General features: G+C 40.8%; 2 protein-coding genes across 12 annotated transcripts in view; both read right to left on the bottom strand.

Annotated features, from left to right (window-relative positions):
• The window catches only part of ttc22 (tetratricopeptide repeat domain 22), a 49,472-nt gene extending 35,148 nt beyond the window's left edge, over positions 1 to 14,324 (bottom strand). For 3 of the 11 annotated variants that reach the window (XR_012593877.1, XR_012593879.1, XR_012593878.1), the window contains exons 1-2: positions 14,101 to 14,317; positions 10,320 to 10,588 (exon numbers count right to left, since the gene is read on the bottom strand). The gene's annotated coding sequence lies outside the window, so the exon portion shown is untranslated. Of the gene's footprint in view, positions 1 to 10,319; positions 10,636 to 14,100 lie in introns of all 11 variants that reach the window. The other 8 variants (XR_012593876.1, XR_012593875.1, XM_074634902.1 and 5 more) reach the window with 6 other exon arrangements.
• A 1,527-nt stretch (positions 14,325 to 15,851) lies between these two features.
• lepr (leptin receptor) overlaps positions 15,852 to 21,449 on the bottom strand; it is a 30,919-nt gene continuing 25,321 nt past the window's right edge. Inside the window, exons 17-21 of the mRNA XM_074634904.1 lie at positions 19,581 to 19,787; positions 19,394 to 19,477; positions 19,176 to 19,269; positions 18,595 to 18,670; positions 15,852 to 17,925 (exon numbers count right to left, since the gene is read on the bottom strand). Coding sequence (XP_074491005.1) covers positions 16,996 to 17,925; positions 18,595 to 18,670; positions 19,176 to 19,269; positions 19,394 to 19,477; positions 19,581 to 19,787 — 1,391 coding nt within the window. The 3' untranslated portion in view covers positions 15,852 to 16,995. The remainder of the gene's footprint in view (positions 17,926 to 18,594; positions 18,671 to 19,175; positions 19,270 to 19,393; positions 19,478 to 19,580; positions 19,788 to 21,449) is intronic.

Genomic DNA, 21,449 nt, shown 5'->3' on the forward strand with positions numbered 1-21,449 from the left:
GCATTTTAACTGGCAGTTAATCGACTGATTATGCAAATGCCACGGCTTCAACCTGCATTCTATCCAGAGCCCTGACAGGGTATTTTTTATTTCCACTTGAGCATGTTTTTTCCACAGTGGGTGGTTAGTGTATGGAGTGCACGTAAACAGTGTGGGCAGGCTGTAAAAGCACTGTGAAACAGTGGGAAGGAGGAAGGTTTTCTGCTTACAAGACAGGGTGGAGGACACAGGAGAGACACAGGACGTAGCGGGGTGATGGAGAAACATGGACAAAGGAGTAATTTCTTGGGAAATATGCTTATTTACCTTCTTGCTGAGAGTTAGATGAGAAGATTGATACCAACTCTCCAACCTATACAGCAAATACGAAGCTTGAGCCAGCGGCCGATTAGCTTAGCTTAGCACAAAGACTGGAAGCAGGTGAAAACAGCTAGCACTACACCCGGCAAAGAAATTATTCTAGCGAGTAACTCCCCCTAAAACCAGAACTTGTTTTACCTCTGTATTTGTGTTTTGATTAAGTGTAAGTAAGTGGTAAACTTAAAAAGGTGCTGGTTAGTGGACTTTTTAAACTTTGGACAGGACCAAGCTAGTCGTATACTGAGGCTTTGTCCCGGCCGTCAGTGTGTGATACTGCCACAATACTGCACCGGGCTTTCTATTAACTACAATGTAAACCCATCAGCAGCAACAGAAAATGTTGTTACTGTCAATTGATAAACAATATTCAGTTGGTTGTGATGCAATCAATTAGACTAAAACACAACAAAGATGCATGTGAACTCACACACCATAAACACAGATCTAGTGAAAACACGTCTGCTTCTTCAGACCTTCTTCGTTCTGTCAGCCATCCAATCAGGTTAAGGATAATGGTTATAATGAGCCACAGACTACAGCCACACAGTACCACTAATCTCCCCGGTACCCCTCAATGTCATGACAGCAACCATTCAAAATAGTTAGAGTCTTCCAAAAGTGGAAGGGAAAACACCACAGGACCTCCTCCCCTCAGCCTCAGTGTGGTGTGACAGGAAACCACACATCAGGAATTCTTTATCCTCCAGTGTTGTCTTTTGACCGAACGTCACTACAGCGGGGACAAATACAGATTTTCAGTAAAAAAAATATTCATAGGTGAGAATCAAACTGATTCTTCTTGAAACAATGACAGAAGATTGGAGTTAGAAATATAAAACCCACCGAGCAGAGGAGTGTAACGTCCTGTATTATTGGGAGACGGTGAGCTGTTACAGAGTGAGTCACACTCTAGTTTTCATTTCATGGTTCAGTATTGCGTGGATAAAGAAGCCTGGGCTAAAAAGGGAGAGTATGAGCTCACTAAGTTGAATTTTATTGAAGCAGATGAAATAAAATTTGATGTGGATTTTGTGAACATCGACCGAGGGATTCCAGATTTCAGCTTCTTCATGGTCTGTGACTTCAGTAGACTTGAGGAAAATCTGACACGACTACAGCAATTATATGAAGAATGCAATAAAGTGTGGGGGGTAAAAGAGACCATACATACAGAACATTATATTGGCCCACTCAGAGCATTTGAGGTTTACCAGTTTAGCCCAATTTAGTGAAAACCAAGCTAAGAATAGGGGCAACTTATTTTAAATATTCAGTAAGTCCCTTGTTTCTAGAATAACTCATAACTCCATGGTCAAAAACCATCTTAGGTCCTATCTTAAACCTGCAATAACGTTTTGGCCACTTGGGGGCAGCAAAAAGAAGTTTAACGCATCATCGACATATCACCTCCTTTTAAGTTGATATGGTGTGTTTGATGTGTTAACATTTTTGGAGCCTTGACTGTATATAAGAAGTGGACTAAGTCACCGTGATGTCACCCATTGGTTTGTGGACTACGGTTTTGAAGACTCAATTTTGGCATTTTGGACATCACCATCTTGTTTTTTTGCAACCAGAAGTGACACGAGAGGGTGGAGCTAAGTACAACCGACATATGACATTTTTAGGCGACCAAAAATGTTATAATTAACATTCATGAACAGAAAACACACTGTGAAAGGGTTAAAGTTGTAAGACGGAAACAAGGACAATACCCAGACCGGACAATGCCGTAGTAGCGACCTGTCAATCACAAGGTAGCTAAAGCATACCCTGCTTTATGGTCTATTTCACTCTAAATGGGACCATAATTTACTTAAAGAAGACTTGAAACTAGCGATTGAGAGCATAAACTTTACAATGTTTACTGAGGTAATAAATCAAGTGAGAAGTAGGCTCATTTTCTCATAGCCTTCTATACAATCAGACTTCTTTTTGCAACCAGAGGCGTCGCCCCCAGCTGTCCATTAGAAAGAATGCAACTTTAAAGCACTTCCTCATCGGCTTCACTTTTCAGACCAACTAATCTGGAGTCTTATTTCTGGCTACCTCAGTTAAATATGCATTCTCTTTTAGCCCTGCTTTTGGTCCCTACCAACTCCAGAGGGAAATATTATGTCTCTTTAGCTGCTAAATGTTCCACTATGTTCACCAGCTAGTCTCTAATTGTGTTTGCTGTTTGAGGCTGAGCTGTTTCACTGGTAAAAAAACAAAGCCGAAAACAAAACTATGAGAGCAGCGAGAGTGAACCAAAACAGTAAAGTTGTGAGCCGGACAGCTAAACAATGAGCTGAAACTCGTTATAAAGCTCTGTAAAGCTGAGAGGAGCTACTAATTCAGGTGATAATTCTCTGTAGGTTCATCACTACGACGGACCCCTTTCACATTGCCATTTCATACATTGTATTATAAAAATAGCTGACCACCTTCTTGACTACTGGATCTCGCTTTTTGTTTTGTAATATAATATGAAATTCTCTTTAAAAATTAACAGAATCATAATAACTGAATTCACAACTATATGCAACAACATACAGACAACAACAAAGTTATTTCTAGTTGATTATTTTCTGCGAAAACTGTGTGCAGATTAATAATATGAACACTCTTTTCTCTTTGCTACACTCTCATATTGTAGCTTCATGTTTTTAATCCCATCGTCTCTTCCTCCCCCTCACACCAACAACTACTTGGATCCTGTGACAGTTTGTTAGGACGTTCCCAGGCGGAGGAATGTGCCACGAGCGGATTGCTACTGTCTCGTGTTTTTACTCCAGAGGTCCTGGGCTCTATGGGACGCTGAGGGAAACAAACAAAGGGGCAGAACAAGGCCGTGGTGTTCCCACCGGGTGACGTGATCTAACGTGGGTCAAGGTCAGCAGAGGCTAGGCCTTTTGGGAATAAATGTTGGGAGTTTCCAATGGCTACCCGAAGATTTTGCGGTGAAGTAACTCATAATATGGTTGAGGACGAAACCATCTGTTTTGTGTTAGCGTGACTGCGTGTACATGTGTGTGTGTGTGTGTTAGTGTCTCAGCAGGATTCCCCGGTTGCAGCATACTCAGCATGCCTTGTTGTCATTCAAGCCATTTTGTGTTCACTGCTCACTGTTTGCAAGATGTAAACATATTTCATGGCAGATATCACTAGTGTCAGATGTCTCGGCAGGAAACTGACAGAGAGACAAGATACGGCTAATTAAAAAAACAAATATGGGAAAAAGATATGAAGCTGACAATTCAACCCAAGGTTATATCACTTCCAGTTTGTTTGAAGACTGAATGGAGTATTGATTGTGTAATCCCTGGCCAAAGAGTCAAGGCTCTTAGATTTATTCTTATTCCACTTGAGTGGTCGATATAAAATGCTGCAGGGATGATGTATTTTTGTAGGCCAACCAGGAAATTAGCATCGCCCTGGGTTCCCTCGACAAAAAGCCAATGAGATTTTTCCATTTGGTTTTGGATTATTGCAGAAAATAATCTCTGTGGCAAACAAACATTTATGATACTAACACGTTTTGTTCAGCAAGATAATCTTCACACCATTTTTATGACTTTTGAAGTGTGCAATCACCTAAAATAAAACGCTAACGTTAGGCTATAAATGAACTACATCACGGTCACATGAGCATGAGTATACAAAACGAGGCATGATGAAGTTTAGTAGTCTCATTAAGCCACTTATTAGCAACCACCGTTTTTAAATGGTAAATGGTAAATGGACTTGAATTAATATAGTGCTTTTCTAGTCTTCCGACCACTCAAAGCGCTTTACGCTACATGTCAGTTTTCACCCATTCAGACACACATTCATACACTGATGGCGGAGGCTGCCATGCAAGGTGCCAACTTTGCCCATCTGGATCTAATCTAAATACTCATTCACACACTGATGGCTATGCCTTCGGGAGCAATTTTGGGGTTAAGTGTCCTGCTCAAGGACACATCGACATGTGACCCGGAGCAGCCGGGGATCAAACCACCGACATTCCGACTGGTGGACGACCTGCTCTACCCTCTGAGCCACAGCCGACACGTGAAAACTACGAAATTCAGGAGTGGGGTAATTACTGACGTATTTTATATCGCAAAACATTAAAATCTCTTAAACTTCTGTTAACCACAGACCTTATTTCAGGCATCTAACTAAAAACCCATTGACTTCGAGATGAAGGACCGGAAATGATAAAATGCTAACTCATTTCCAGGTTTTAGGACTCATTCCTGCAGCACTCTATCATGTTGCGGTCCTTTTATTGTCAGATCAAACAAGGCTGTTCAAGAGTACAGTATAGAGGAGGCGTAGAGAGAATAGTTCAGCAAGGACAAAAATTGTATTATTAAACTTTTCTGAGCTGACTTCCCTCAGTATTTGTTATATTTATTTCAATATTAGTAGGGGAAAATGTGCCTTTATTAATCTTTTTCAATCTGAGACATACTTAGGTATACCAAACCTCATCAAACTAAATCATAGGAAAATGTGATACAGAAGTTAACCTGTACGCTTTCACTGAACTGTGTGTTATTTTAAATTAAATCCATAAGTGATGGGGTGTCTTGGTGGGCTCTTCTCTCATTTCCTGTCATCTCTACTGTTTGCTATCAAAATAAAGGCAGAAATGCCTTAAATTATACTTTTAAAAACTCCAGACTACAGGTGATGACTTGTGTATGGTTACTGTACTTGGAGAGAGTCAGCAAACATAATTAGTTGGATTGCAATTAATTAAAGCGTGAAAATAAACTAACAGACTGAGATTTATTTGATTTATTGAAACAAACCAAATACATTTTGGAAGTTTGGGATTGGAAAAATAAGAACTCCTGAATGAGTTGGTGAGTTCAGTTTATTTTAGATTTTTTTTCAACCCTACAATGTCTCATTTTTAATGTTGTGAATGAAGATATCCCTTTGCATGTTATGTTGTAAGTGTAGTATCTTTTTAGTGTGGGAGTTTTATGTCTGTATTTGAAAGGGAAATGAGGTGCAACAAAAAGTCCCCAGGAGGAAATGAGCTGAGGAGGCCATCCTAATATAGGCTCTGTTATGCATCTTAACCACTGTGATGCAACGGAAGTTTCCTGTTTCAAGCAAATGTTGTTTCTTCTCTTAATATATTTGTGTTTTTTGTTTTCATTTAGATCACAAGTGGTATCAAACACTTCTCAATGCAACCAGTGCATTCAGCTGTGCAAGGGAGGTGCTTCGGGCCCGTATACACAACAAAAGTCCACACTAAAGTTTTCATTTATCTTACCTGATTAGAAGTGTGTGTGACTTATTGGTTTTGTTGCACCTCTATCATTCTTATTTGTTTCATATAGTTGGGTTAGGAGAGAGGTCTAAGAGGCCAGAATAAGTCAAAACACCTGTGTGGGTGTGAAGGACCTTTAAGTGATATATGGGCTGTGTCTAAAAGTCACACCCTCACTCACTATTCCACATAAAACAGACACTCGTGAATCATCATTTTCCCACAATGTACCGGTCGCATCTGTGTTTTTTATAATATGAAACGAGTTGCCGACCCTCACGATACGATTTACCTCTCCCGGCTTCCTCCCGGGGTCACAGTTCTCACGTATATCTCACGATTTATGGCAATTTTTCACACCTACTTTTCCTTTTCGTAATCTCAACATGTTTATGGCACTGTACAGCGTGCATAAGCCATAAGCCCTACTGTTTCCACCCCGACGGCAATAGAGCTACATGTGCCGTTATGGTGTGGCGCGGCGCAAGCCATTGGAAATATAGTAATGGGTTTCATAGGGCAGTGGTGCTGTTGTTGCATTGTGTTTGAAAGGACCTTCAGTGAGTGAGAGACAGAGAGAGAAATGGAGAATAGGAGAAAGAAGTACTCAAGCAGGGGCCAAAAAAGTATGAATGAATGAAAACTGATGAATATTAGCCTAGTTTATACCTAGAATTCACACAAGAGGGGCAAATTATTCATTTTTCTTTACCGAAGACTAAAAGTAAAATTTAAAAATGGCCTATTTAACATAAAATGTTGTTGTAGTGTACTTATTATTTTGTTATTTTTGTCATTCTTTAAAAGTCACCAGAATGCAGGGAACAAAGTTTTCTGGGGGTGGACCCCAAGACCCCCGCTTTGGTTTTGAAATCCTCCCTATTTTTGACGTCTCAAGGTTGACAAGTATGGGTCAGGTTGATGGCTCCAACAAACACAGGACGTTTGAAGTTTGATTAACTGATCCAGTAAATGTCTAAAATGTAAGGTTTTCTTCAAGACAGGACAATGATTTTGTTGAAATCAAATATGAAATCTCTTATTTCAGGTTCTTGTTTTTTTTACTTATAAAGTAGTTTGGTTTAAAGATCTGAAAATGATATCTGACATGACCACACCTACAGCGCAGTATGTAGTTTAAGGGCTGTATGGGTCTCTGGAGAGCAGTGATCGGAGTTTTCCAGTAATGCATTAAAGAATGCAACACACCATACAGAGATCCTCTTCTGTACTGCTGACACAGCTCACACACACACATACACCCACACACACACACACATACATGCAAGAATACATATGCTCCCTCTTTTGTGCACACATACACATAAAAACACATTGCAAAGACAAATGCATCCATAATTATATGGATCCATATCTGCACTTAAGTGTATTCGACTCCTGTGACATTCCCTTGGTAGCTACTTCATCTGTGGGTCAAATGAACTGTAAAAATATCCAAGTAATTGTCTAAAAGGGCTGTACTGTACATGTTCAAAGAGAAAATAGGCCCTTGGCTTAAAACCTACTTTGGTTGTTCAAAGATCAAAGGAATATTTCCAGTCAGAAAACAGGGAACAAGTGCACGGGAGCCTGGGGTGTCGCGGTGCCACATGCCTGACGTGGACCTCAAACCAATTAGGCCTTAATTGAGTGTCAGAGAGAAAGGGGGCCATTCAGCTGAGCCTCTTTCACCCTGTTAGCCAGAGACAAGCATGCTTTGTGACACATGTACTGACTGATCTGGAGGCATTTCATCCATCCGACCCACTTACGGAAAAGGCTGCCCCAGGTCCCTTTCAAAAGCTCATGTGCATCTCACGTTTCCTCCCACAAACAAGTGGACAAATGGGTTTTGCCATGCAAATGACTGGGTTAATGGTTTTGGTTTGTGCCCTGTAAATATGTAGGGTAATGGTTCTCCTTCCTTCCTGCGAGCAAGCAGAATAATGGGTCACAATCGACGAGGAAGAGCTCTTTGATGGTATCTTTCAATACCAACAGCGTGGAAAGCATGTATGTCACCATCAAGCTCGAGTGACCCAGTTGTTCTGTCTCCAAACAACAGCAAACAACACTGGATAAATGTTGTTTGAGGTAACATGGTGGTCTTTAATTAGTGGGTTGAACATAACTGCAGAATATAGGCTGCTTTACTGTACTCAGATAATAATTTGTGTCCGTTTGTGAGAGGGGAAAAAGATGGGCAGAGGTGTGAATTGGACATTTATACCAAATTCATGTGGGTTTACAGATGTTTAGCAACCAATTCAGCTGCTGTTAGATAGCAAATATATAAGAAATGAAAATGTATACATCCGAGACATATGGCAAGTTCAGTGTAATTTCAATTCATGGATGGATGTGTTGATATCAACTGTATTTACTTAGAAATTAGTTAAAGCAATCCATAAATGCTAAAGAGATGATACAGAAAATGAGGCTTAAAGACACATTGAATTCACTATTTTGGGTTAAAGGTGCTAAACACAAGATTGGGAGCATTTCTATTGCCTTTATACGGCTCTCAACATGGCGAAAGCTGAGCCAGCGGCTCATAGCTAACGGTGCTAACAACGCTAATAGCAAAAACAACAACAACAGTGCTGACAGAGTTAACAGTGTTCTACTCTACCGTGACGGCGCCGTCCTGCTGTAACCACCGTATGAGCAAAGTGCAGAGCCCCGGCCGTAAGCTAGCCAGTCGGGCACACTCACATGCACAAACATGCACTAAAACTCTAAAGTTAAAGTAACACAACAGATGCAAATTAACACAAAATATGATTTACTTATGCACTATGATATAGGCTATGCCACCCTGAAGAAGGGAAGATGGCATTATAGTGTAAATGCTTGTCGAATAAAGCATGGTATATAGGAGAAGGGTTCAAAACAGACCAAACACCAAAGTGGACCAAATCTTACAAATCTCTTTTTCTTTGTCCATCGCCTGATTTGTAAAACGAAAAGCTCCAGACTATTTATGGAGTCGCATCACTGGAAAATTCTTGCTCTGAAATGAAATATCGCTAGGTGTCTGGTGATACTACCAATCATCCAACAGGCATCAAATAGGTCATATATTTACAAACCTGTCTGACAGAAATGGGGTGCGAGGGCAATATGCATGTCTTCCCAAAACCTCTGAGGCCTCCAGCACAGAAAAGGGCCCCAAGAGAGGGTCCCAAGGGTCAGCACAGCTTCTGTCTACATGTTTTATTTCCTCTCTGTTTGCTCTGCTCTGTTCCACCTGCTGCTCCAGATACTTTTACCTCATACATATTTTCCACTGTGGCTTCTTTCATATTTTTCATTCATTGCTCTCTGTTTTTCCTTTCTTTGTCTCTCCTTCTCCTCATGAATGTTGATGACATCGATTTCCCTATGACTGAGCTGCAGTTGAGCTAAGATTACAGATTACAGGGAGAGAGAGAGAGAGAGGCTTTACATTCCCAGAGAACCCAAATCTATCCAACTTGCAGTGTTGATGTGATGCCTGGCAACCAAACCAAGTTTCTCTTTTCTTACCCTCTGTTTGCTGAAAGAGGGAGCACAGCCAAATGCCGCGTGCAGCTCCAAACCAGCTAAGGCACATTTTCCTCATTTTCCTTTGCGGCCGTGGAGTTTTGCAGTGAACTTGCCACAATCTGACCTTTACCCCAGATGTTAAGGCCTTCAAAGCCAACGTGGATAAACATCAGTAGCTAAAGCCCTTCACGATTGCTGCACAAATTAATGCCAGGCGATCAATGAAGGATTTACAACGTCAAGCTGCTAAATCTTCCTCCTGATTCATATTAACGGGGTCGATGGCAAGAGCCAGAGCATGAACAGTGACGTCAGGACACAGACACATACAAGTCTTTTGGGTCAATTTGTCAGTTTGCTGATTGCCAGGTTGATAAAAATGTATTGTGCAAAATTCCCCAGTGAATGCAAGAATGTCACTATGTAGCATAGTGACAGTAGTTTGTCATAAACAGGCTAAAGTTTTTATGAAGCGCCAGCCGAGAGAAACATTTTATTTATTTTTATCCCACTGAGTGATTTCAGCACATCCGGTTTGGTTTACACAAATTCATTCAGTGGACAGAGTTTATGTAAATTAAATTTGATGTTGTATTTTAACTTGATGTTGCATTTTATCCAGCACTGATGGATGTTTTCTTACTGTTGTGGATCACCACAGCTAACCAGTGACAACCCCTCCTGGGCTGCTGATTCCACCTTGATCTTTCTTAAAAGACTGCACCAGTGTGTGTAGGATTAAGGGTGATTTATTGGCCGAAATGGAATATAATATTCATAACCATGTTTTCATTAGTGTATAAAATAGACCGTATATACTGTATAGATGGACAACGCGTCTCAACTTCCTCCTACTGTACAGAGAAATTAACACTTGATCATACATCAGCATGATAAGAATTACCTAAAATGACCATGATGACATCTTTGGAAAATTGGGTTTTATGTGTACTTTGACTTTTTAGTTTGGCCCATGTCCCATCTGCCAACATGGAAGAGGCAGGACCTATACTGGAGCTATCGAGATGTTTGGCTTCACTTTTGGGGAGCTGTCATGTTGTCCATCTTTATATACAGTGTATGATCCAAATACATAAATCAAGGTAAAATGGTTAATTCTGATGTGATTGGTTGTATATAGGCTAAAAATGTTTTAAAGCCAAGGTTTTACCTGTAACCTCGCAGCCACCAAAGCAGAGCTGTCGATCAGCATTCCCTTTCTCCTCCTCTTCCAGACTGTCCTCTTTGCCTCCTCAGTTGTTTTCTCCTCCTTTTTCCACCTTCTTCATCCACAACCCAGAGGTGATTCAATCACTTCCAGACTAAAAAAGCATCAAGCTCAGGGATAAATCAGTCAGGAGATGTAGGTTTGTTTTTGAAGAAAGTTGCAACACCAGACAGATGTTTCCTGGGAGGTGAGGAAGCTTTCCGCGGAATGCACTGCTATTTCCAGATGGATAGATCCAGGCGGAGACGGGGAAGAGGACCTGGGGAGAGAGAAAGATGGGAAAATTAATGAAATTAAATTCTTACAGTCATGCATACATTTATGTATGATGCCATTACACATATTTCTGATTGATTAATCAGCATTTGTTTTCACTGTCATTTCTAAAATGTATATACATTGTGTCATATTTCTACTTTTGCAACAATGGCTATTATTCACAGTTTTCAGTCACATGAAAACTATGAATACATTCATGCAAACAGAGCATGTTTGACTGTTTCACAGCCTCATATGGATTATTTGACATGACAAAACCAGTTTTTACTTAAGATAACATCACATATGACCACTAGGAAATATTATTTTGTGAAAAATAGGAGTTCTGTGTAAACATTTCACAGTTATGTTCTTCCCTTATTAGGATTTTAAAGCTTCTATAGTATAAACCTCTTAGGGTCATGGCTTTGTACATTTCGACAGCTCTTCAAAGAGAACATTTAAGTCAATATGCATAATCTTATTTTTTCACCAGAGTCAGTCTTTCCGCACTAATGACCAAAAGCTCAATCTTAAGAACAAGATTACTGCATTTCAAAGATACTTCGTTTGTTTACGCCACCTCACTGGCAAAGTGTTTGGTTGAAGCTCAATCTTTTCCCCGGTCATGCTAATTTGTCACAGCTGAGAGATCAGCAGAGCACCAAAGAACTTTCACATGTGCAGCATTTCTCCTGCAGGCCGTCTTATCTCACGACCCTGTGGTAAGCTGCTAAGTTTGCAGAGCAGAAAGTAGGTACTGAGGTCTGCTGCTGCTGGGGGGCTTCTGGGGGAATCTGGGTCACTTGACCAGACATAGCATCACTTTGGAAGCTGGGTTTTTGATTTTAGATCTTTTTGATCATGAGTGGGATCTCATTTTGTCCACCTGTCTGATGGCTTTTAGGCTCCTTGAAGTCATTATCACCTTATACAGAAGACCTCTCAGCACGGAAAATATAATCCTGAGCTCCCAAACTATAACCATAACCATAAACACAACTTCTCACCCCTTCTGCTGTGTTTCCATCTCTCTGTTACCATATCTAACCCTACTGTAGCATGGCATCACACCTCTGTGCTTTCAAACCTCTCTTTGCCAAAGCCAGCAGCTCTCTGCAACAGCATGTCCTTCTATGGCAAATACAAGAGACCCAGCACAGAGGGCCTTTAAGGATACAGCTCCCTTCACATCACTGAGTTACTGAGTCCCATAAGTGGTGCTTTTCTGTCTCCTTGTGGCTGCAAAATGCAAATACATCTGTATGACATTCTGAATGATCACAGATGGATTTATAATCCTACACTGGTATAATGTCATGTGAAATATATGGGCCTGTTTCTCTGGTTCAGTTTGGTGTAATATTATTCAGTAATTGCCACTGCAATAAAAGTAAAGTATAACTTAAAATCACGTTCTCTGTCTAATGCAAAAGCAATCGAATATAAATGCCTACATAAAGCCGCAGTGGGAATTGGTTCTACAATGTACACTATAGTTGGAACATCTACATATTTGTTTTGTTTTTACTGTGATTGTTATTCATAACTCCTAATGACTGGCTAATGCTGATGTATTTGCTTCATGCAGCCACAAGGTGACAGCATATCACTGCAGTTCAGGAGAGTGCTATAGCTCAAGAGTATGCATGCTTTTCTGAATGTATTTAGCTACTTATTCAATGTTTCAATGTTTTATGATGATGAACATATCACCAAATACCATTTTCAACCTGGACAGTTCTTCAAGGTTTCAAATGGTCAAACAGAGAAAACACAGGTCTGACCCTTTTTATATATCGATTTACATTTTAAATGTATTATAATATAAATAAATAATTGGTCCCTGATATTGTTAGCTAAAAAGTGTTTAGTGAGTTTCACTACAATTTAAAATTTTAATAACAAATAAGTGCGGTCGGACTGTAACAGGGTAACGGGAGAAAAGCGTATTTCTCTTTTTCTTTCTTTGTTCATTTGTTACCTCAATGAAGAAGAAGGTGGTGCCCTAGACGACCGCTATATGGCCTACAGTATGCCTTAAGCCGGCCCAGATAAGTGTATAAACTGGGGAAAAAAAGTTCGGAAACTTGTGTTTGGTCGATTATTTTTTCTTTTGTTACAATGCTAATTGGCATTGTATTTTATATAAAATGATTTAAGAGACGATGGATTATTAACAGGATATTATCATATGTGTATTATTTATTAACATGATATCAATATTTCAGTTTTAAATGCACCGATTATCGTCAATACCGGTATATCACCATAGTATATCGCGACAGCCCTATGGGGGGCTGTTTTCAAACTTGATGCAACAGTATATATCCAGGCCTAAATGAAGAAATTAAACATAACATGTATTTCAATATCTTTCTTTTGATATTGTATGTCTTTTGCGTTAATAAACACATTTGTTTCTTGGAGTTTTCAGTTGTTTTATTTGTGAAACCTTGGGGAGGTAATCCCTGCATGACACTTGTTGTCTCTTATGGTTATCTCCATCTCCCACTTGTTGTCCCTGGTTACTGTTGCTAGGCTTTTGAAGCTTTCTCACCCGCCTTGTCAATATTATGGTGTTTTCAACAAAATCAGTAAGAGATATTCCCACAGAAACAAAATAGGATATACATTCTATTTCTATGGATATTCCAAAAGGAAATAATGGCAGATTTCTGGAATAATGATTCTGAAATGTCAGAGAGAAGTAGACAGAAAAGGACTACAATATGCATTTGAGAGCTACATTCATAGTATAGGATCATCATTGTGAATGAAGAGGCCATTAAAATCAAGGGGAAATCTCACCAGCGGCCCCAATGCAAGTGCCAAGTTATGACAGCTCACCTTAAGGAACAAACAAACATAAACAGGAACAACAACCAGCACTGCTCCCAGTAGACCACATACACACCAAAAAAAACTGATAATAACCTGATAATTCCAGATTCATTCATTTCATTCTCACTGTGCAATATCATTTTCCACTTGTGCAATTTTGTTAATAGTCTGTTTATTGTCAATACTGTATATACTGCTCCTATTTTTATACTTCCTTCTTATTAAATGGTTCTTATTTTGTTTCACTTTGTTTAGCTCTTTTTTTTTACTGTGTTAGCTGATGCATCTTGTTGTTTGCACTATCCCCTTTGCTGCTGTACACTGCAAATGTCCCCACTGTGGGACTAATAAAGGAATATCTTATCTTATCGTATCTTATCTTATGTTCCTGCACAGCAGCAGCAGTATAAGTCAATTTAATGTTTGTTTTAAGTTATTAGTTAAGTTAGTTTGGACTCCCTATAGCTTTCATTATCTAATATAAAACTAAAATTATCCCGCTTTTCCATTTGTTTGCTGGCACATGGTGGGCTTGATCAATACACACTGGATCTCACACATTAACAACAACGTTAGCATGTTTACTAGCGCGCTAAGCTAGCTAGCATTATTAGCATCTTACCTTGGAGCAAACAAAGGAGTTTTTTGATGATTTTTTGATGGATTCAGCTGCTAGTGAGGTCTTCCATATTTTAGTCCATATCCGACATCACTTCTGTTGCGTTTTTGGCTTCGGAAAAAGGAAAAAAGTACGTTTCTCCCCTCTAAACTTTGAGGATATCTGCTGTAGGATATGACAGGTTCAATACGCACCACTGACAACTTCCTCCTGCGCCTAGTTACGGTTGCTAACGTAGGATTGGTCAGTGGCCGTTCTGGGGAGGGGCTTAGTGAAGGGTCAATTAGGACACACCCCCTGAATAAAGGTACAAAAAGGGTCAGCCAGTTCTGTTAAAGGGACTGTTTGTAAGAATCAGAAATGCTTATTAACAGCGACATCTGTGGCCTTTAAGTCAACGAAAGTCAGCGTCCTGCTCGTGCTTGCTCGCTCTAAATAGACATGAACGAGCATCGCTCAAAACAGTGAGGCGACACACACCACAATATCACTCTATATTTCACCTGCTTGGTAGTAAGGTTAGCTGACCAGACGGAGGTCTCTCCATGAATCAATGCTGATCCTAGTGTTGGCTTTTCCTGCTTCAGCCTCCCGACCGCGGTGGGTGGGAGACACTGGCACCCGGTCGGAGACGATAACGTTTCTCGCTGCGGAGCCCCGTCACTTCACGAGACACGGAAAACCTCTGTTGGTCTGGAGGAGCTGCAGCAGTTATTTCTGCACAAATGTCCACTGTGCATTCACTAGATATTCTCAGAGCTAAACTAACTCTTCTGCAGTGTGTAGTGTGCGCACATGCACGTGAGGTGGAGCCAGCTGAGTGAAGGCAGGTAGGCAGAGGAGCAGAGTAGCAGAGTACAGCAGACTCCGGCCCTGGAGGCCAAAGCTACGGTCTCCCCCGCGTCCTCCGACCGCGGCCAACACTGTTTTGCAAGACGGGCTTCACTAGATAGAACTTTGCGGTTTTGGTGCTTCCGTGTAGTTTGTGTTGGTGTCTTGTCTGAACAGCGTAGCCACACGTGAACGCGCATATGCGAGCACGCATGGGACACCGACCCGGGTGATTTATACATGTAAGAAGTTACAAACATTCCCTTTAATACATCCATGGGGTCAGCATGTGTTGTTCTTCATTTGAAATCCTGATAAAGACCTGTCAAGGTTGAACTGGCCATTTTTCTTTTATGTATGTAAAATTACTGTGTAAGCCAATCAAGGCTTTATTTCCAGGAATGACGTATTTTTGTAGGCCAAACAGGAAGGTAGCATCGCCCTGGTTCCCTCGACAAAAAAACAATGGGATTTTTCCATTGGCAGAAAATAAGCTTTGTGGCAAACACGTTTATGATACTTACACGTTTTGTTCGGCAAGATAATCTTCACAAAATGAGGCGGACCAGCGTGATGACGTCTTGTAGTCTCATTTAGCCACTTTTTTAAGACACATAAAGGCTTCAATATTCACGAGTGAGGTATTTATTGATGTATTTTATGCTGTAGAACAAAACGTTAAAATCTCTTCAGCTTGTGTTAACCACACTTTATTTCAGGTATCTAACTAAAAACCCATTAAAAAACCCCACTGACTTCCAGACGAGGGAACTGGAAGTGATAAAATGCTAACTAATTTCCAGGATTTAGGACTCATTCCTGTAGCACTCTATAGCCTACTCCTCTAGGTGTGAGTGCCTGACGTTACCTCTTGCACACATTTGCACAGTCGTGCTGATCCCTGTTACACAAACCAGACAAACTCACAATAAACACTTTATTTCCACCATGAAAAATAGACGGAATATCTCAATATACAATAACAACTTCTGTCAACCAATATTTTCATTACTTATAATTTCTGTCTTCATCTGGTTTTAAAGATACATTCTTTTGTCTTTTATTTACACCGGACAGCAGGTGTTTATGTCAATGGCCAAACAGAACAAAATAGATATCACATATCTCACAAACTGTAACCAAGTCTCAAATACATTACAGCACAAAGTACAAGAATACATTCTTTTGGTTGGCGGGTGGGTTAGTGCATGCAGATGTTGTTGTGCAAGCTGATTACAAATGCAGTAAATTCAATCACCTGCAACTACTCATCCGTTTTCATCGCTAACCTTTCATTTAGTCACACCGATAGCTTTGGAGTGACACCGAAGGTTTTCCTTCACTTCACAGTCTAATGTGCTTTGAGGAAAGCAGATTATGTGCCTTTTCTCTCTAGCTTTCTGCACATTTATTTATTCTCTTTGAACCTCTTCCATATTTCACTTGAAATGTAGCTGAAATGATTCAGCAGAGAATAAAACACAACTTGTTTTCTACTTTACGTTGGCAGCAGATGAGCGAATGAAGGCACACACAGCAATTCCCACATCTTTTTTTATATGCATCTAAGGCATGACCACCAGTGAAATATGCTGCATGTATAAGATGTTTGAAGCCACAAGATGCCTACCACCTCTATTACTCCTTTCCCGACCAATGCACTGATTGTACAGTCTGCCTGCTGCTCTCTGTGAGGGCTGTACATGAGTCCACCAGCCTAATCTCTATTGAAATTTTCTCAGCAGGAGCTCCTGCATCAGTAACTGAGTGCAGAGGAGCAGTGTGGCACAGTTGAATCTGGGGTTTAAAGCCCCATAAAGAAAGAAAGAAATGCCTAATAACTGAGGCTTGTGCCCTCCTGACGTCTTTCCCCACAGAACACAATAGCAGCATTGATGAACATCAATATGCAATCACACATCAGTCAAGGTATTTTTACATTTGTTTAGCTCCACACCTCACTATGTCTGTGCAAATCTGCTTTGGTAAATGCTGAATTATGACGCAGTCAGTGACACGATGGATTTAAAGGTGTACATTTTCATTGAAATGCAGTCTGTGTGAGAGTCACGGCTCGGGTTTGCTGTCTTGTGGTTGCGCTGTGAGTTGCCTCGTGCACGGAGCAGTTCTGAACTGAGGCAGGTACAGCGGAGAGAAGCCACGCGTCGACGTCGAGAGCAGCTCGCTAGAGTCCTCAGGGCCGAGCAAAGGGTGTGACTCCACAGAACAGTCCTCTATGTTCAAAACTACATTTTTAAGCAGCTCAATACGTGTGTCCTCTTCTCTATGCCCCTCGTCTTCCTCGCTGTCCTCATCCTGCGCCGGATAGTCCATTCCTAGATAATACAAGTCCTTCTCTTTTCTCGGCTCCTCTTCTTCGTCTTCTTGCTCTGACGTTTCAGAAAGCTCCTCCACGGAGTTGTAGGAGCAGGAGCGCCGCGGGTCGTCCATCTCTCCGCCTCGGCAGCTGTCCAGCTCCCACAGGCCGCCAGGGAAAGACCCGGAAATGTCTGAGTTGTTGGCAGAGAAATTGCCCTCGTCGCTGGAGCTGCTGCCGCTACCGTCCTTGTAGTGGAGATGAGCAGGCTGCTGCTCCTGCTTCAGTACAGAGAGCAGCACAGTGGCGTATGTGACTGAAGACTGAGCAGAGCTGTCGTTGCTGCCTGGAGGCTGGTCTGTTGGGGGGTCGACGAGCTGTAACTGTTCTATACTTGGGCTTGAACTAGTATCTAGATTAAGGGCTAAAAAAGGAGCTCCAGCTAGGAGCACTTCACTCTCCATGGGTTGGGATTGTTCAACCTCCGAGTCAAACCCTGGAGGAAGGGTGAGAGAAAAGGTAGTGGCTGGGTCCAGTGGGGCTTGGACTAAAACTGTAGTCAGAGCTGAGAGATCCATCTTGTCCACTACAACGACTTTGGAAATGTTCTCAGACGGCAGGAGCAGCGGCCAGGCTGACAGGCCATCTGGAGGTCTGAACAGGTGGTCAAAGTTGTCAGCCTAGAAAGATGTGCACAAACAGATATATAGTATAAGAATATGAGCTGATATATAAATAAAAACATATGAACAAGAGGAGACATTGCAGAGATTGCTAATATGATGGTAAATGATTAAGAAGGGCGATGAACTGAATATTTTCTGTTGGGGTAGCATAGCAAACTACTTGCCCTTCTACAGATGTAGAGAGACATAGATCGTACATTGTTCTAGTATCAATAAAGTAAATGTGCAGGCATAAAGGAGAACACATTTCTACGTATTTATTTATTAAAGGAATAGATAAAAACACTGAAAGGTAACTGCCATGGTTTAAGATGTTAAGTCAATCTACAGCCCTGAGAAGATCGATACCACTCATGTCTGTATGTTAAATAGGAAGCTAAAGCCAGGAGATGGTGACCTTAGCTTAGCATAAAGACTGGAAACGGGGAAACAGCTAGTCTGGCTGTATCTGCCCACCAGCAATTTCAAAGCTGAAACTAATTAACACGTTATATTTCCATTGCTTAATCCCTACAAAAAAAACAAAGAGTAAAAACAAGCTGTGATTTTATGAGGAGTTGTGCAAAACAAATCTTGAAAACAAGTTTGGGTATGCATGTGAACATGGCAATCGCAAGTCATCATTTAAGAATAAAATTGCTGTAGTTTTGCATTCATTTTCACCTTTTTGAAGTCTAGTCCTTTGGCCCAGGAGCACTTGTTTGGGTTGGGAACATCCTTCCACACAAACTTTTTCATCCTGGAAAGAAATGCAGCAGATATTTAGTTTCCATCTCTCTGTCTAAAGGCTTTTTTTCCTCCCTCCCTTCCCCCAACTCCCTTCAGCTACCATCAAGTATAATTACACCCCTGTGACCTGTTTAAATGCCAAACTCCTAATTTGTCATGGTCAGTGTCTCTGCTCTCTAAATTAGACTGCACCCCAGAGATCTCCATCATTTATCATGTCTCACAGGTGTCTGGGTAAAAAACTAATGCGACATAAGCTGATGCCGTACAATTAATAACTGGTACAAGACAAAATAGGAAAACAAGCCTGCACATTCGGAATGTAAAATGTCTTTTGTAAGATAACATATTGCTGTTGCAGCATTAAACATCCCAAACTCATTTAATATCACAAGTTTGACATGGTGATTTTCTGTGTGCAGTAGGTTTTGTGACTGAACATCATTCTTTAGTCTAATTCCTGTAAATACATCTTTGGAGATCTGGAGTCTTTTCACCGAACAGGAGCCTCTTACTGGTTTTGGGAGAGGATCAGGGTGACGAAGAGGACGATGGAAAGGAAGGAGATGATCATCAGCATCATGTAGGCTGCAGGGTCTCCTCTGCTGGCTGTAACAGTTGGAAAAATACACATCAGACCTATAACTAATAACAATAATAAGCGCTGCATCATCCTTAAACGCTTTGATGTTGAATATGATTGTCATACAACAGCCAAAACAACTGGTCGTACCTATAGCATACATCAGCTCCCCTTCTCCATCAGCAAACACAGGGTATACGTAGAAGCCAGACTCGTCAGAGCCCAAGAAATCACCTGAAATGATGCATTGAAATCATGTTGGCTGAGTTTACTTGTTCTTTTACAGTAACACACACTGTTACATTGAGAAATAAATCAATAAAAGAGATCCTGTTACCTCTCAGATAGATGGGACGGTCCGTGTAGGGCAGTCTGGCCCATGTCTCTCCACTCCGGCCTTTGTGATGATCAGAGTCCTGTTGCCTCTGTGGGGACCACTGGACCACCATGGACAGAGGCAAAGAGCTGTTGTCCAACAGACTCCAGGACAGAGACACACAGGTGCTGTTGATAACCACCACGCTGAACGAACGCAAACAGCGGCCTGCAGAGGAGAGAAGAAACAGAGTGAATACTAATTCTTCCAGGTGACTTCTGTTGCACTAGCATTACAAAGGGAACTCAAAGTAGCACCTTCAACTGAACAATTGACAGTGTTTCTAACATATACAACCCTGTCTCCTACAAAATTACATTCCCATACAATTAAACTGCATTATCAATTATATTGGAGGGAAACCTATTTTCTCCCGGATTACGGCCGCACTTTTAAACAGTTTTAAACACGAGGTTGAATTAAAGGTAAAATAAGTGAACGTGGACTTTTTGTTTCACATGGGCACAAACACCAGTCTCCTGGGTGAAAGTCCAGAGTTTGTTTTACTCATCCATCACCCGCAGACTTCCGTGGACTATCATTTCAAACGTATTTGTGATATGTCAAAAACAAACGTAATCTGTGACAAAATACATTTCCCTCGAAATGTAATTCACAATGCATTTGTGTTGTATGGGAATGTCATTTTTAGGAGACAGGTTCAACATATAAACAAATTTATAATTTATTTCTACCATTAAATCTGCAGTAAATGTTTTTTTGGCCACTTGTGGGCAGCAGAAACACATATTGCTCACATTGACCAAACAAAGAGTTGCTTATTTACGCATCAGCAGACACAGAGCGACCTCAGCCTTAATATGTAGTCATGTTTGTGTCCACCTGATGAATGAAGTCCAATATTCACTCTCCTTTTAAGCTTTGTTTTGATCTTTTCCAATCCTGAGGGAAATAATATCTGACTCTTTAGCCGCTAAAAGTTCCACTATGTTCACCAGTTAGTGGCTAACTTTGCTTGTTTTTCTATTTGGTGTTGGGCAGGTAGTGCACAGAGGGGTTGTTTTAGCAGAAAATAGCTGCCTGCTACATCTGAACACGACACGGACGAGAGTGGTGAGAGTGAATCAAAACTGTAAAGTTGTGGGCTGAAAACGTTGAGCTAGACCGCAGGAAGAACTGTAGGGTCAGATGACACTATGAGTGGTGCCTTTGATATACACATAGGCATGTGATCCATTATTTAATATATAAATATTGTTTGTAGACACTTTAAGCAGCATGCTTTTTCATATACAGGCTGGTGACTAAGGACAAACCTGAATAAATGAGTGAAGAGACATAACTAATGCAGATGCTTTCATACATTAATGGTATTAATGGTTTGATGTGCATCATAAGCTGTTTGGTCCTTTAATGCCAACATCAGTTGTTTAGTTTTAGTTTAGCTGCTAATAACGCTGAAAACATTTCCTCAGGATACTTCTGGGAAAATGTCTCACAAACAGCTCTCTCTGCAAACCAAATGGAAAACCATTTTGATTCTGCCAGTTAGTAGTTTAATGAAAATACCTTTCCCTGAATTATGAGTAATGGGAGACAGACACACAAACATCCATCTGCCTTACACGGAGAACTGACATTTAGCAAATACCGCTGTTGGAGTGCTGCTAATAGTATTTACTACACTAAAGGTAATGGCAGCAGGACCTCATCCAGCGCTCTCATGAGCTCTCGGATATTTTCTGTCATGTGTTATGAGGCCATGGTCAAAGGAATGACATTTTCTCAGGTAAACAACCTCAAAAACGGTAACCAAAGTGATGTTTTTCGAGGAATATATATTATTGAGAGGACATGAAAAACAAAAGA

The sequence above is a fragment of the Sebastes fasciatus genome, chromosome 5 (genome assembly GCF_043250625.1).
Source record: "Sebastes fasciatus isolate fSebFas1 chromosome 5, fSebFas1.pri, whole genome shotgun sequence".
Taxonomy (NCBI): Eukaryota; Metazoa; Chordata; class Actinopteri; order Perciformes; family Sebastidae; genus Sebastes; species Sebastes fasciatus.